This window comes from Blennius ocellaris, assembly GCF_963422515.1.
Source record: "Blennius ocellaris genome assembly, chromosome: 3".
NCBI lineage: Eukaryota > Metazoa > Chordata > Actinopteri > Blenniiformes > Blenniidae > Blennius > Blennius ocellaris.
This window is the reverse complement of record NC_137652.1, coordinates 29778620-29795541: the sequence shown is the minus strand read 5'-3', so window position 1 is coordinate 29795541 and position 16922 is coordinate 29778620. Positions and strand designations below refer to the sequence as shown.

Here is a 16922-nt window from a genome sequence, read left to right as displayed (position 1 = left end):
GCCACTTTTAAAATGTTTAAAAAGTCAATACTTTTACTCAAGCTACATTTACAAGAGATCAATAGCCAGAAATCCTGCTCATCACCCAGTGAGGCTTGCTTTTTGGAGCTGTGTGCTTCTAAACAGGCAGAGGTCAGAACTGAGGGAAACACAATGTAGTGAAACACAGAAGATCCTTGAAAGGTCTTTGAAGAAAACTAACTCGTGATCTGAAACTTGGGTGAGTATTCATCAGCAAGACAATGACCGGCGTGATGAATGGCGTGCAATCAAGAAAACCTCTAAAGTGTCTTGAGAACAAGTGAGTTTTAAGCCCTCAAAATCCAGGTGTGCCACACTTGTATGGACTAATCCAACAAGGAAGGCTTTTGAGTTGTAATTACCGCTGAAAGAGTTTCCGCAGAACGGTGATTGCCGTGGAGAATAGGATTGGAATAGGAGTTAACCAAAAACAATATGATGGTTCATTGAACGATCTTTTTGTTTAGTCCTGACAAGAATTGCATACCATCTGAAATACACAATGAACACTTCAAAAAGATTTAACATACACATTAACAGTGACTTCAGAACTACTCTTCATGTTAAGTGGAGACAATTTGGGCCCTGGCATTAATGTTCTTGATCAGTTCAGTGTAATAAATAACAAATCCTCATTGTGCTGCCTAATCAGGAAACTGTTTATTCAATCAGCTTGGAACACTGCAAATGTATGCAAAATTTAAATTGCACACTGAATTCAGATCTCGACTTTCTCATTAGGCAAAGCTCAGTGTGTTGCCGTTTTGTTTCTCCTCTTCGCTTCACTTTCTTACCGACATTATGACATGCTGGTGTAGGTTGTACATGTTCAGTTATGACTTTTTAACTGAGGCTGATTAAACCCAACGAGACGACGACATAAGATACATAAAAACTTTACAAAAATATCACTGTAATTACTTCATGAGTGTTCAATATACTATTTAGTTACTATGTGACCAACCAGAAGAAAAATCAAAGTACTAATGTACCAATGGTAGGCAGGATCTTTTTTCTCCTGCACCAGATTAAACTCATGTATGCGTGCGAGTGTACATTCACTCTCGTCCTTTAGTGGAGTGAACTAGGGCTGGGCAATATGGCCTCAAATCAATATCAGGATATATTGAGCAGTTCCCTTCAATAACGACAACCACTCCACTGCGCCCTGTGAGCAAAAATAAAGTTTGTCCACTAGATGTAGAAGTTATATTGATCGTACGACTCCCCTAGACCTACTTATTGCCACTTTAAAGGACTGCAAAACTAGAGTCAGAAAATAAATGACGACAATACAAATGAAGTACTTTTAGTTGTTGTAGAGCTGATGAGCACAGAGGACTTGAAATGAGAAGGACTGAGAGCAGATTACACCGTGACTTCGTCTGTATTGCACCTGAAAACAGGGGATTTCTCCACAGTGATGTGAAAGAAGACCTATTGAACCTAATTCTCCTGAAAGAACTTCTAGAACATGTTTTGTGTGTAAAACGACTTTTCACGTCCGGCCCGACTGACGGCGCATCTCTACACGGCGCTCTGCCCGCGATGAAGGAGCGGATTCCCGAAGCTAGCGTCACTCTGCCCGCTGATTGGAAATACGGACGATTTGCTTCCATGGCTTCTAAAGCCGTTCACTTCGGCCACCGCGGCAGCCGCTACAACTTCTGAACCTCCTCCGTCGCCTCCTCTCTCCATGTTTGTTACAGACTGGATGGGTGGAGTCACGTCTCTCACACAGTACAGCGTCTTAAAGGAACAGGCCATCAATACAAGCTCAAAACCAACCTTTCTTCTTTAAAAAACAAACCAAAAAAAACCCACAGAATATACCGAAATGGGCAAAATGACGTCGGAAATATCGGTAAATTTCGTTATCTGGTAAATTTTTGGTTTATCGCCCATGCCTGGAGGGAACCAACAAAAGCACAATCCCAACCGAAATCAAAATGGCGACATAGAGTTTTGCTACATCTGAAGATTTTCAAATTTCACAAATACTCCAACTCACCCTGGCAGGATTTCCCAGCCTGGCAGTGGGTCATGTGATTGAGGACGTTCTTCATGGTGCGGCAGTGAGGCAAGGCACAGGCCCTCACCTCCCCATTGGCCTGCTCTCGTCGCTGGCACTTGTGTGCGTGGAGCAGCAGGACCAGCTGCTGCTGGATCAGCTTACGCTTCTCGGGGTCGGCCGTGGGGCCGGCCGAAGGGACGGCCACTCCCCCGCCGCCGGCCAGTGGAAGCATCGCAGCCTGCTGCTGAGGCTGCTGCTGGAGTTGCTGCGTTGGATGGCGAAGGAACAAGCAGCAAAATGTCAGCGTTGTGGCGAGTTAAGATCAAGTCAGAAATGTCACACATCAGCAAGACAAACACTCACTGAAACCATTTAATCTGTACACATTATTGTAGCTTCATGCGCACTTGACATGTTATAAAACATAACATTGAAACAATATGTATCAAAGAGAAAAACGGCTGTTATGTTGATAGTAATGACTTAATATATAAATCACTGACCAAGTTTGCCACACTCGTAATAGCAGCCCCTTTGAGCTCGTTGGGGAAGGGCGGCAGGCTGTTGGCGAGTGCGGCCTTGTTCTGGAGCTGCTGGCCCGGTCCTGCTGCACCCTGATTGTAAGGCTGAGCTCCAAAAGGACCACCATTGCTACCAAGGCCCATCTGGAAAGAAAAATGACAAATGTTAATATTGTGATTTTAGGGCGTTAATTACACAAAGACAATGAGCTACTCAAGAGCGTCATTGGTGAATCAGAGCAAAACAGCCACATGGTTACAGAAGTGATTCACTTTATGCAAAAGATTTCTCTGTCAACACTCATTTATAGAGCTAACATGCCAACAAAGGCTCTGCCGCCATTTCAATGCCAATTACATAACAAGACCCCCTTGACGAAGACGCGCACCACTGTGTCTGTGCCATTGTGCTCGGCTGCTCAGTCTGAACCGGCCCAGTGAAGCTCTGGCACTGTGACAGCTCAGCATGAAACCAGCTATTGGCAGGATAGACATCATACTCTTACTCTTACTGACTACGGAACCATTTTCACCCTTTTCACCTCCTCGTCCTCGCTTCGCCAAACTTCGCTCGTCAGTTTTGGAATACCAGTGAATCCAACAGATTTACAACCATCAACAATCACGAGCAGCGGTCAAGTTACGAAACAACCAGGTACATGCTTTTCTATAGCCCCGTTTCCACCGCACAAAAAGTGTGGGAATGGACCGGTATAGTCCGTTACGGTGCGGGTTTCCACCGCAAGAATTTGAGATTTTCCGGAAACAACTGCTCCAAAGGCTGTCGCTTTTCCACTACCCTTCCATCAGGGTACTCGGGAGCATGGAACGGGTCTGAGTTTGAGGAGCCGTCTACTTCGTGTTGGTCGTGAAAGCGCAGACGTGAGGCAGGGGGAGACCGGGGCTCGGAGCACTGGGGTCTGTCTTTGCATCGTGTCCAAGCTTTCTGTGCATCGCGGACACGATGCATGGCCGTCAGCACCGGAGTGACTGCTCCAGCGTTTGAGCAGAAAGCTCGGGCTCCCGTGTCCGTGGCCAGCCGGGGCGCGCTTGGGTGCGGGGCAAGTCACCAGTGTTTGCTCTCTCAAGACCCAACATGGTAGTTGCAGCTGCAGCTCTGCGGCTGCAAAAAATAAAAGTCAACTAAACAACTAGTGCAAAGCGGAGACGTAAACAACAACATAGGATTCAGAAGGTTCAGATCCGCCGTGCCGGCTGAGATGACTGTTGTAACAGTATATATATACACACACATATCTGCGGAGCTCTAAGACCCGCCTACTTTTTTTTAACGTGCTTTCTGCAGTTTTAACTGGCACCAGAGTTGGCTCCAGTCACGCTTTGCCATACTGCTCCATAACGCTCTGTTCTGTCCCTGCACTTTTTGTGCAGTGGAAACATGCCTTATGCTGATTTTTATACATCTTCCTGTAGCTGATGTGACCTGTAGTCTAAATAACAATGGACAGTCATATCCTCATGATCCTGTTGGGCTGTAAAATTAATTATTTATGTAATTAAAGCTAACCCAGAACAAATATAACTGATCATTTGCATTTTTTTTTGTGTCTGGTGACAATCATTCTTGTGCCTGCCTCTGTAAGAGACAAGGTGCAAAGATTACTATCCTGGATGCCAATTTAATTGATTATTATTATTCTGACATTTCTTTGCTGCCGACATAAAAACATAAAAAGTACATCAAAACATGCAGAATGTTCGGGAATAGAGTCTGTTGCCATGGAGATGCAGAGATCAAAAGAGAGGGACAGGCACAAAAGACTTCATCGGGAATTTTCTAGTATCTAATTGTTAAAACATTGATAATAGCTATTCAGGTATTTGGTTCTTTTGACTCTCTTGTGCACAGTTTTTATTACATTTTGAGTTCAGCAGGTTTGTTACATTATCGGCCAGTTATTTAATTTTGTATTTTATTACATTATATTTTATAACGATTTGGGTCATTAAACATTTAAACTTAATGTATCTACTTGTAAATTTAGCAATAAAGTAGTGCATTCAAAATCAATTAATGAAACAACTTTTTGGGGAAACATGTAAACACTAATCTTTAAAATCCTTTAAAACATGCCAAGTGTCTTTCAATAATAAAATGTAATCTAAAACATGTCTTATGTGAAACCATTTTGCATTCATATTAGGGCTGAAACTTTAAGGTGTTTATTATGATTAAATACTAACGGGGGAAAACATGATGAAAAATGATTGGATTTAATCATGGAGTGTTTTTCAGTACAACTGAGAACGTTTATTTTAGTTTCTTGTCATACGGAAGCACCAAACAACAACAAACCATGGCCATAAAAAGCAGCCATATCAGCAGCATACCAGTGAATAAGGCATGAAATAAACCCAGTGAATTTATGCACAACAAAAAATGTACATGTCAACGAGGCACTTTATTTCTTAATCACTTCAGTGTGCACAGACACCCAAGCAAATGTCAATGGTCAACATGAAGTTCACAGCAAAAATGGTTGTTGTCTAAACACATCAATTTATTGATTCATGCATAGATCAAAATAAGTTTGAATTGGAAATTATTGCTTCTTTTAACAGTGAGATGTGATCAAACTAGACTGATCACGAACCTAACTAGATTACTTTTAAGCAAGTCTGTCCACTAAATTTAAATGAATGGCAGGTCCCTCTTAAAAATAAGACGTCAGTCTTGTAATCCGAAGTAACCCGAGTAAATTAATGTTAAACAAACATTGATTAAAAAGTGTCACCAGACAAAAGCGTCTGTGAAATGGTTCAATTTTCACCGGTTTGATTTTACCTGTGGTAATTTTACTCCCAAATGTAAAAATAAATCTATCAAGTAAAATAAGTATAGTCATAATTGTTTTACATTTGCAAACAATTTAACAGTTGGCAACAATTAAAACTGCAATAAAACTAAATCTAAAAGGCTTTTTGTTGGATGCAATAGAATCATACCAACTTTGAGGATGGTGTAATCTCCTAGAAGTTAATCTGACAGAGCAAAACAGTAGTACCACTAAACATTTAAAAAGGCTGCATTATTGTCGGTTTGTTGAAAGATTAAATAGTTGCATTTACTAAAAACCCGCTCATAAACTGACAATCGAAAAAATACATGTAAATGGTTAATTATTGGTATGGTCAACCGTCAAGAACTGGAAATGCATGTGGTGAGATGTATGGCACAAGGGGGAATTAAATCCTTGTTAGTGAGTTGCTTAACACACTGATTAAGTTGCTGCCGCTCGATCATCCACAAAGCTACTGGGAGACCAGACTGAGCCATGCCAGGCCGTATCCCCTCAGGCTGTTGACACCGCTCCAACAGACCAGATAAAAAAGACCCAGCTGAGACGACCAGACACTGGCAGCTTTTCAACACAGCTGAACAGGCAGGCGGGCGAACACCGCCCCCCCCGGTTGAGTCGTCTCATTCAGGCCCTCGCTCTGACACACTCCACACATCGGCAAGCAGGACGGTTGCCAACTATCATCTCACCACTCCACCGCCGGGCCAGACTGTGGAGTTGAACTGCTCTTCCTCCTTCATGCCAAGTGCACTCCCCCCTGTCATTTTAACTGATTAAGCGGTTTACAGTACCTGCCTTTCCCCACGCCACTGACTGGGTACGCAGCCGCCCAATAAGCAAGTGAAAGCAAGGGGAGTGTCCACGGCTATACAATAACAAAAGGTGCATGTGGCAGGAAAGGAGCGATCGCGGTCCCTCACCGACACAAATGCCCAAAAAGAGATTTACAACTTGCGATTAAAGCACAATAGAGGAAACCACACAAAGACTGGGCTCGTGGTTTTCTCCTCTGCAGCAGTTGGTGACATGATAAGCACCGACTGCCAGCTGTGCCTCAAACAAGCATTGAAACAGACACAGGACTTCTCCTGTGAATGTGAAGAGTCCCCTCACCGACACATCTGAATCAGTTTCTAAACTTTCTTGTGGTTGCAACATGTCTCTACACACAAGTCAAATCTCAACACTCATTCATTATCTTTCAAATCTCTCGTCAGCCCCCAGCACCTCTGCTGCGGTTACATACAGATTAGGTGTTTTGGGTCAGAGAAAGCCAGAAAATAGATGCCTTCCGAGAGATTTTCTGTGAAACTACATCATAGCATCCAATGACATCATGAGTTCATATCAACATATCGAGTCCCAGGCTAATCGGGTCCCTGCAGAAAGTGCCATTGGAGGTGTCGAGTGTAGAGGTCATTCTTGTGTGTAAACAAGAACCAAGAAAAGGGGGGGAGAGGGGTGAAACAACAATATAGACCAGGATCGGGCCACTTTTGATCATTATGAGTGAGGAAAAAATGTCCGGGACCATAAGAGGCACCAAATTTTGGCCAGGCAGCGCTTCCACAAGATGATATAGAAAACATGGGTGCTTACTCAATAAGAACCAACTGTGTGTAAAATAAGTTTTTGAAACGGAAATACATGCATTTGCTCTTTTTAGTCACGAAGCTTATCTTCTAACTTTCAAGCCAATATGGACCCGTCAGGCCAATTTTGAATTAACCCTCTGGGGCCTGAAGCATTTTGTGCCGTTTTTCACTACAATTGATTTTTCCTTTATATCTCAGATATAAAATCCTTAAACTTTGCCTTTTTTGGTGTCATTTTGTTCAGGACAACCTCATAAATGCATTTCTGAAGTATTTGCATCACTTTGGCATACTGTATTAAAACAGTGGATCTAAAAACACCATAAAATTACAAATTCGGGTGGTAAAAACATTTATTGACTATAAAATTCACAGACATGGTTAACGAATCATTTTGTTTACTTGTATAGTAAATCTATACTACAATTAACTAAAATGTATCAAAACAGGACTGAAAAAAACTGTTATATACTGATATTTACAGTGAAATAGAAGCACTGCCTCAGGCGTTTTTGTAAAACTATTTACAAAAGGTCACACATATAATGTCAGGTGAAGACAAATGATTTGTGCCACTCAAAAAAACAGATTGTGTCCAACACAACACAGAGGGACACGTCACACATGGCATTTCCATGGAGTGTTTTTACTTTTCTTGTGTTCCTGCAGGCAATTTTTACATTTTAGCCTTTGGCTGTTGTGGTGGAGCTGGAATGATGGGGACAGGGGGGGGGGGCACGTCTCCTGGTCTGGGGGACACCTGTCTCCTCTCTAACAAAAATAAGCTGAGGTCTTCAATATTGCCATCAGAATCAGTCTCAAACTCAGTGTCAGACTCGATGCTCTGCACCTTTAAAAAAAAAAAAAAAGTCGGAGCGCCTGATTGGCGTTCATAAGGCGTCATTGTTTTGATAGAAAAAAAAAAGAGTTCACTTGAAGCTAAAAAACACTCTAATCTCACTCACTACACACTCACTACACACTCACTACACACTCACTACACACTCACTACACACTCACTACATGGTCAAATCATGATAATAGTCGCTTTTTCTCTGATATAAATCTCACCTCACTCTCTCTGTCTCCGTCTCTCTGTTTACTTTTTCACGGGTGAACTAAACAAAATGACACCTCCCACTATGGAAACTTTTGATTGGACATGGGCTCTTCTTCTCAACCAATGAGTGAAAGGTATACTGGCACATTACAAGTGTTGTTTTTTTTGCTGCTCCGTGACTTTCACTTTCACTCCTGACCGGTCTTCTGCACCTGACGCGCACTAAAATGTCGCGGAAAAACACGGGACACAGTTTTCCTCATATCTCCGCTTTTATTTGGGCGATCAACATCATTTAAAAACGAGCTTGTAGTTTTATATCTGCACTTTCGACACAGATTGAAACACTGGACCAGATGACGCTGTGCTGTGACGCTACTGCCTTTTCAAACGGTCATGTGATTTTGACGCTCTGGTGCGTCAATCGGCCCCAGAGGGTTAAGTTGGAGTTTGTGGTACATTGATATTTGACAAATTTCACATTAATGACCAACCTGCGTTCAAAACCAAGTCTGTATTGTGGCAAATAACAATGAGGAAGTCAAATCTTACCATACGGATGCAGATTGGTCAGACCTGTGACTAACTGACAGTAAATGGGTTGGCGGACCCTGCTCTTCAAGCCTAGCAACACTTTCACACATAAATCGTTCAAAGCAGTGGGTTGCACGGTCACTGCGAAATCGACTTTAGTAATGCAGAAATTACTGAGTAATTGCATCTGCGAAACCATTGATTTTTTTCCAATATTTTGTTTACACCTCGTCGTTAATGGGAATTGAATTTTTTGTAAACCATTCCAGAGTGCACAGTTTTTTTTTTAGAATGCTCCAGCTACCTGTAAATAGGGAAAACAGAACTTTTCTGAAATGCTGGTCTGCATATGTGCACTCATAGTAAATAGTGACAATACCCATGGAGGAATTCAGGGACTGTTTATACTGCTCTTTTAAATCCAACTGAACTTCTCCAACAAAGTATACATTTACTACACCATCATCTGGAGCACATATGGATACACATTTTTTAAATACGTAAAATACTGAGTGGGTTGAAACAGCTGAAACAGAGTTTCACGCATTTTGATTTTTTTTTCATAGACCGTCACGGCTTGCCCGAAAAGGCTAGTGGTTTTTATGGCGATATTTTGACGTTTTTTCAGCAAAAATCCCTTTGTATTGCCAACAGTTTGAGCCACCACGGGGCGCCGCCATTTCTCGCCCCGAGAGTGCGATCGCGTGCTTCTCGCGTCAATGCCGATGTTAGCGTGGGAAAATGCTTGACGCAGATTGCAGTTGCCAATTTCTTCCAGATTCGTGTTCCCCATTCAGGTCAGTGACACAGCTTCTTACCTGGAAAACATGCATTTTGATTGGACAGCGTCACGTAATTCCTTGGGGAAACGCCTCCAACGAAAACAATGTATTTTTGATTATTTTGACTTTCTAATCCCGAAGTTTCGTAACTTTTTATGGTTCAGAAAAACGTCGAGTGAGCAGAAAGAGGCAGAGGGACCTGATTTGATTTGTTATTGACCAATATAATAAAGACTTTTTTTCTGTGAAGAACTCAGCGAGGGTTATTTGGTTATTGTTTATTTCATAAATAGTGTCATTTATTTCCTGACTTTTTTTTCTGTGAAGAACCTGAAAAGGAAAAGTGGTCTTGTGTGATACGGGACGGCCTGAATGTTTTCCACTTTTGACAGACACCCAAAGAGGAATATGGTCTTATGGCAATGAATGATAAAACAATTCTAAATGCCAAACAAAACAGTGCCCATTGAGAATGAAATTCAGTTTTACTACTACAACCATTACTTCTGGCTTGTTATATACATGGTAAAGCAGGGCATTGAAAAAGTTAAAAAGGTGGTTTCATCCACGATTAACAAATTAAGCTTCCACTGCATTCAAAGTTTATCAGAGAGATAAGACGACAAGTAACATATTAATGCAATTTTAAGTCAAGACCACACCCAGTGGTAAGCTAAAAAATAAATACCAAACGATCGACTGAGGAAGTTTGTCAGAAGTCTGGACACGAGGATGCATCATTTGCCTCAATGTCAAAAATTCAACTTGTACCCAACATTAAAATGTGATAACACCAATTAAAATTAAAAGAAAATCTGCAGAATACTACCTCAATTGAATAATATCTACTGGGTCCACCAGGCCTTTTAATTTACGTACTAGTGATGTCCAAAGCACCTGAGCGAAAAACTTTTTTTTTTCCTCAAATAACTTTCAAAATAATGCATTTAGGGCTACAGTGTCAATGAAAGTTGAATATAAATGTCACTATTGTGCATCTTGTGGTACCAGTTTTATGTTTCTATCTTCAATATTTTCTGAGAAATAACTATTTTGTCATGCTTTTTGAGCGTTTACGTACTACTGGTAAGTCATCCAGTGTGCTTTTGTTTTTGTCATGTATCTTCTTGAATCTTTTGTTGTTGCTCTATCTCGGTCAGTTTGAGTAACATGACAGACTTTTGCACAAATAGGTCAATTGAATCAAACTTAAAAAGAAACATCTACTGCATATCTAGACTTGAGCATTTGTTTTAGGAAAGTTGTGGCTGTTGAGGTTTGATGGACTAGATGAGAGATAAGATAGAGTGACATAGTCCAGTTTGTTTCAAAGTTTCTGCTGCTTTTGTTAATGGTTTGTTCCAGTATAGTCTCCGTAGGAAATATCCATGATGTCAAATTACTGGGAGTGCCATCCTATAAACCTGGCAGTGTGGAAAGCCTTCACCAAAAACGTGATAACCACCTTGAATTTGTTGGGATTGCCTGGTATTCCTAGATGCCTATCCAGAGGAGAGACCATTCATGCACAGAGCTTGATGGATGGCCAAAGTGCTTTACTCCAAGACGTCTCCACTCCATCAAATTGCTGAGCTTTGGACTGGCAGGGTTACCTCAAGACATCAGTCTAGAAAACGTAAGAGATTTTGTTACAGTTGTGGCTCTTCTCTACTCATCTTGGTGGACACAATGTTAGGTGGCTGTTGCTGCACCTTGGAATGAATGACCTGCAGTTCTTCAAGAATTTGCTTCAGTATTCCTGTGTGTCAGAAGTAACCTCCAACAGTGCTGTGAAAGCCTTCAAAGACCCGTTTCCACCATCACAAAAAGTGTGGGAATGGACCAGTATGGTCCGTTACGGTTCGGGTTTCCGCCGCAAGAATTTGTGATTTTCCGGAAACAACCGCTCCAAAGGCGGTCGCTTTTCCACTCCCCTTCTGTCGGGGTACCCGGGACCATGGAACAGGTCTGCGCTTGAGGAGCAGTCTACTGATTGGTCAGTGATTTACTATATGCCCTCAGTATTTTAATATGTCGGCTGTATGAATCCTCTGTTAGCGTGGTCAGCTTTGCACTGGCTGTTTTTTTTCTTCTTCTTTTTGCTGTTCAACTTTCATGTTGGTTGTGAAAGAGCAGATTTGAGGCAGGGGGATACCTGGGCTCGAGACCGGGGTCTGCCTTTTGCATCGCGACTGAGCTTTCTGTTCGCAGCGTTGCGTCCGCGCTGCCGGTCGCCCTGTGCTGGGTTTGTCTTTGCATCGCGTCCGAGATTTCCGTTGAAGTTGCAGTGCCGTTCTGCGTTCTGTTCAAACGTGGTGAGCGCCGCTGTATCGCGTTTCATGATATGATGCAAAGACAGACGCCCGGATAAGCCTCCGTGTTCCGGCGCAAAGCTGCAGGAATACGACCAGTAGCATGGTCAATGCTGGAGTGGCTGCTCTGGCGTTTGAGCAGCTCTGTGCCACAGCCAGCCGGGTTGTGGTCAGGTGTGGGGCAAGTCAGCTCGCTCTCTCAGAACAAACACGGAAGTTGCAGCTACAGCTCTGTGACTGCAAAAGATAAAAGTGAACAAAACTAGTGCAAAGTGGATTCACAAGGTCCAGATCTGCCAACTGGCTGAGACAACTGTTGTGACATTACATATCTGCGGAGCTCTAAGCCCCGCCTACTCTATAACCTACTTTCTGCAGTGGAAACGGGCACCAGGGTTGGCTCTGGTTACACTTTGCCATACTGCTCTGTAAGGCTCTGTTCTGTGCCTGCACTTTTTGTGCTTTAAGAGACACTTGTGGTACATCACATCTGAAATGGTATGACTGGCTCTCTTCAGCAGTGAGGTACCACCAGAGCACAAGACCTCCTTGGCCTCTATTTGGTTGGCTGTCAATCCAGCCGGCTCATGCAGACGTCCTAATGACAGGTATGGCAAACCAGAGTTTCCAGGAATCATAACCCAGGCAAAAACCCGGACAGACCTGGCGGGACCTGATTCATGGTACATCTTCCACCTTCTTCAGCTGGACCCTGCTTTCCCCACAACTGACGTCTCAACCTGGCCTACTCACCCAGCCTACCAGGAAGCCCTGATCTGATCACCTGGAAATGCATGAATGTTGTTAATGAGCATAATGTCAAGCTCAGCACAGACTACATCAGCTTTGTAAGGGAATACAATTCTCGGATAATTCTGCAGGTGGTTGAAGCGGGACAGAAAGGAAACATCAAATCTGAAGAGAAAGAAAACATGTAATAGTGTGATGTGCTGCGTATTATGGTTAAATTAAGTTTGTAGATAGGGATACTTGTTTATTATTCATGTTCATTGTTGGTTTCCTATCGGGGTGTATATCCTAATACATTACAATACCCACATTAAATATTTGTAGTTTCAAGATCTGGGTGTTTATAGTTTTAGATTTGTTAATTTCTAGTTACATAATGTGTTGAGTTTATTTTTTTTTCTTCTTCTTCATATTATAAGTTAAAGGAATACAATTTCGGACCATATGCTTATTCAATGTTCCTGCGGTCCCCAAAGAAAAAACACTTTTGTCATATCTCTAATAATGATAGACATATAAAACTGGTCCCAAAAGATGTGTGACGGCCGAGTTTATATTCCACTTCAATTGATACTGCAGAGTTTTATTCATCATTTTTTTCCAATATTTAAGAAAAGCTGATTTTTCAGCTTTAATTTCAGGCTGCTGCTACCTGGAAACTTCAGAAGCTCGGTGGACCCAGTAAACATCAACAGAAATTCATCAAATTTGTCACAGAAGTGTACGTTGGTATATGTAAAACAATGATACTGGGCACAAATTGATTTTGGAACATTTTGTAAAAAGTGGGGCAAATGATGCACCCTACTGGACACATTCAAATAATAATTCATTTTGGTCTGGTGTCAATAGTTTCCACCCACGTCCCAATTCAAACACAATGAATGACTAATTCTTTTTGTTCTTATTCTATGCAGATGGGAAATCACAGCCAGACATATTCTGTGGTCCTTGATACGCTGCTGGCTCATAAAGTGCAAGCACAAAGAAAGAAAACTAAATACGTGACTCACCTTGTTCATGTTGCCTGCTTGCTGGGGTGCACTGAGGGTGGTGTGAGCTCCCATCTGCTGCCCCCCCTGGGTGAGTGTCTCAGCTAGAGCACTTCCGGTTCCTCCAGGTACAGGTACAGGTGCAGTCCCTTGCAATGCCTGCCCTTGATATTGCATGCCTGCCACCCCTGCGCCACGTCCTCTCCCAGCTCCTGGTAGAAGACCACCATTCATCACCTGTCCAGGCTGAGGTTGCCCTCCCTGAGCCAGGAGTCCAGTGTGGCCCTGGCTATTGTTTATCATGGCCTGATTGAACCCAGATGCATTCAGGCCCAGAGCTGTAGTATTATTGTTGTTGTTCTGTCCGGCTACTCCAGTCGGTGTTCCTGCTTTTTGGGCCTGGGGTGATGGGTGATTGTTTGGGGAGCCCTGGCCCAGAGGGCTCTTACCCAGCGGTGCTCCCAGCTGTGGCCCCATCCCACCTGGCTGAGGGCCGGCTGAGTTTAGCCCGGTGCCTGGGATACTGGAGGTGCTGCCAGCGCGAAGTAGCTCCGAGAGCTGCTTGTGTTTGGCGGCTGCATCTGGAACGACGGGCGCATTGCCGGGAAGGCCTGATGGCGTGCCACCAGGTCCGCCAGCTCCAGGTGCTGCGCCACCATTTGAAGGCATCCCACCCATCAGGCTCAGGTCACCACCGTTGGGGATCAACTCATCTGGAAGGTCGTTTTCCAAATCATCCCAAGACAATGATCCCAGATCTATTTAGGAGAAAAAAACAAAAAAACAATATGAATCAAAATGGCTTTAGAAAAACAGCATCAGTTCATTCCAACAATAATTCAAGAAAATTAGCTCATAGGAAATTTTGATAAATCCACTGCCCATTAAACAGCATGTGCAATCTGTCTTTTCACTACTGGCGACTCAATCTGCATAACACACAGAGACAGAGACAGAGACAGAGACAGAGACAGAGACAGAGACAGAGAGAGAGAGAGAGCGAGAGAGAACTGCCAGTTAGGAATGGTAAGTATTCTCAGTCAAACAGTTTTTTTTTTTTACTTTCCTGTATTGGATATTAAGAAAACCTGCTAAATGCTGCTGCTTATTGGCCGTGTCCCGAGAGCGCAGGACAGAAATGACACGCGACCTGATAATAAGAGCATCGTTATTGGCTGACAACCACAGTGAGAGAAGCTTCAGGACTCCTGCTGGGTGGTTGGAAGAATATTTGTGTCACACCATCCAGAGGTGTGAGCATAATGCAGAGCCGAGGGAACCACGATTTCCTGGAGATGAAGTGATTAAGACAGTGAGGGGAAAAAAGGAAGAAGTGTGTCTGTATTTTACCAGTCCCCTCATCCATTGGGGGGACTGATAAAAATTGTGTTTTTTAATTTGGGAAAGCTGCACTGAGCAATGTTTCCAGAACTAGGTTTGAATGCCATGACCATTATATTGTTAATGTTACCATTTCAGTTGTGTGTGTGTGTGTGTGTGCGTGTGTCGCGCGCAACAACCAATGAGCTACTTTAGACTGCAACCACTTCTTCAAAACTAAAGATAACAATATACTGTAGACAATGCACTCGGGCTGCCACAAACGATTATTTTGATAGTCGACTCATCACCAATTATTTTTTCAATTATCAAATAATCGGACCATATATAAATTGAATGTAAAACATACAGTTTATCGCACCAGCATGAAGTTGCTCTTATATAACCATCAGTAGTTTTCAGCTTGAAGTGTTTAAGGTATATGCCAACTAAAAATAAAGACAATTAAGATGATAGTTCATTAAACCTTTAATGAAGTATGCTTGTAGCAACAAACACTTGATTAACTGTGGAGAATAAGGTGCAAACAACTGAGTAAAACAAGGAAAGGGCACTTGCCTAAAAAACACAAAAATAAATACTTCAGATTTATTGTTTAGGTTTTTTTCTTTCCTTAAAGTCCCATTGATACTAAATCGACTTTTCTGTGCTTTAAACATCATAAAAGTGCTATTTGGGGTTCATATACATCCCCAAAGTGGTTTTTTCATTGATTCCCTCAAGCTTGAGTTGGAGAACGATCTTTCTCTGTTCTAACTGGTGGAGGAGCTCAACACCTTGATTCTATTTGATGAAGCAGCACCACCTTGCTGATCACAGAGCTGGAGAAGCCCCGCCTCCTGGAAGATTGACATGTGGAGAAACCAAAACAAGACACGCCCACGAATGTGCCAAGGAGCTGCAGCCTCTTCTCTGCTCTCTCAGTCTCTGCTGCTTCACATTGAACTGCTGGTTTTGTTGCTGTCGATAACTGTTTTCACCTTCATGTCCACTTGGACAAAATGTGTTTTCACCTTCATGTCCACTTGGACAAAATGTGTTTTCACCATCATGTCCACTTGGACAAAATGTGTTTTCACCATCATGTCCACTTGGACAAAATGTGTTTTCACCATCATGTCCACTTGGAGAAAATGTGTTTTCACCATCATGTCCACTTGGACAAAATGTGTTTTCACCTTCATGTCCACTTGGACAAAATGTGTTTTCACCATCATGTCCACTTGGAGAAAATGTGTTTTCACCATCATGTCCACTTGGAAAAAATGTGTTTTCACCTTCATGTCCACTTGGAGAAAATGTGTTTTCACCATCATGTCCACTTGGACAAAATGTGTTTTCACCATCATGTCCACTTGGACAAAATGTGTTTTCACCATCATGTCCACTTGGACAAAATGTGTTTTCACCATCATGTCCACTTGGAGAAAATGTGTTTTCACCATCATGTCCACTTGGACAAAATGTGTTTTCACCATCATGTCCACTTGGACAAAATGTGTTTTCACCTTCATGTCCACTTGGACAAAATGTGTTTTCACCTTCATGTCCACTTGGACAAAATGTGTTTTCACCTTCATGTCCACTTGGACAAAATGTGTTTTCACCATCATGTCCACTTGGACAAAATGTGTTTTCACCTTCATGTCCACTTGGACAAAATGTGTTTTCACCATCATGTCCACTTGGACAAAATGTGTTTTCACCATCATGTCCACTTGGACAAAATGTGTTTTCACCATCATGTCCACTTGGACAAAATGTGTTTTCACCATCATGTCCACTTGGACAAAATGTGTTTTCACCATCATGTCCACTTGGACAAAATGTGTTTTCACCTTCATGTCCACTTGGACAAAATGTGTTTTCACCTTCATGTCCACTTGGACAAAATGTGTTTTCACCTTCATGTCCACTTGGACAAAATATGTTTTCACCATCATGTCCACTTGGACAAAATGTGTTTTCACCATCATGTCCACTTGGACAAAATGTGTTTTCACCATCATGTCCACTTGGACAAAATGTGTTTTCACCTTCATGTCCACTTGGACAAAATGTGTTTTCACCTTCATGTCCACTTGGACAAAATGTGTTTTCACCTTCATGTCCACTTGGACAAAATGTGTTTTCACCTTCATGTCCACTTGGACAAAATGTGTTTTCACCTTCATGTCC

General features: G+C 42.4%; 1 protein-coding gene across 9 annotated transcripts in view; it reads right to left on the bottom strand.

The window, feature by feature from the left end:
- crebbpa (CREB binding lysine acetyltransferase a) overlaps nt 1-16922 on the bottom strand; it is a 62842-nt gene that overhangs the window by 29005 nt on the left and 16915 nt on the right. For 6 of the 9 annotated variants that reach the window (XM_080520454.1, XM_080520456.1, XM_080520461.1 and 3 more), the window contains exons 2-4: nt 13425-14161; nt 2539-2700; nt 2033-2300 (exon numbers count right to left, since the gene is read on the bottom strand). In XM_080520454.1, coding sequence (XP_080376580.1) covers nt 2033-2300; nt 2539-2700; nt 13425-14161 — 1167 coding nt within the window. The remainder of the gene's footprint in view (nt 1-2032; nt 2301-2538; nt 2701-13424; nt 14162-16922) is intronic. The other 3 variants (XM_080520458.1, XM_080520459.1, XM_080520460.1) reach the window with 2 other exon arrangements.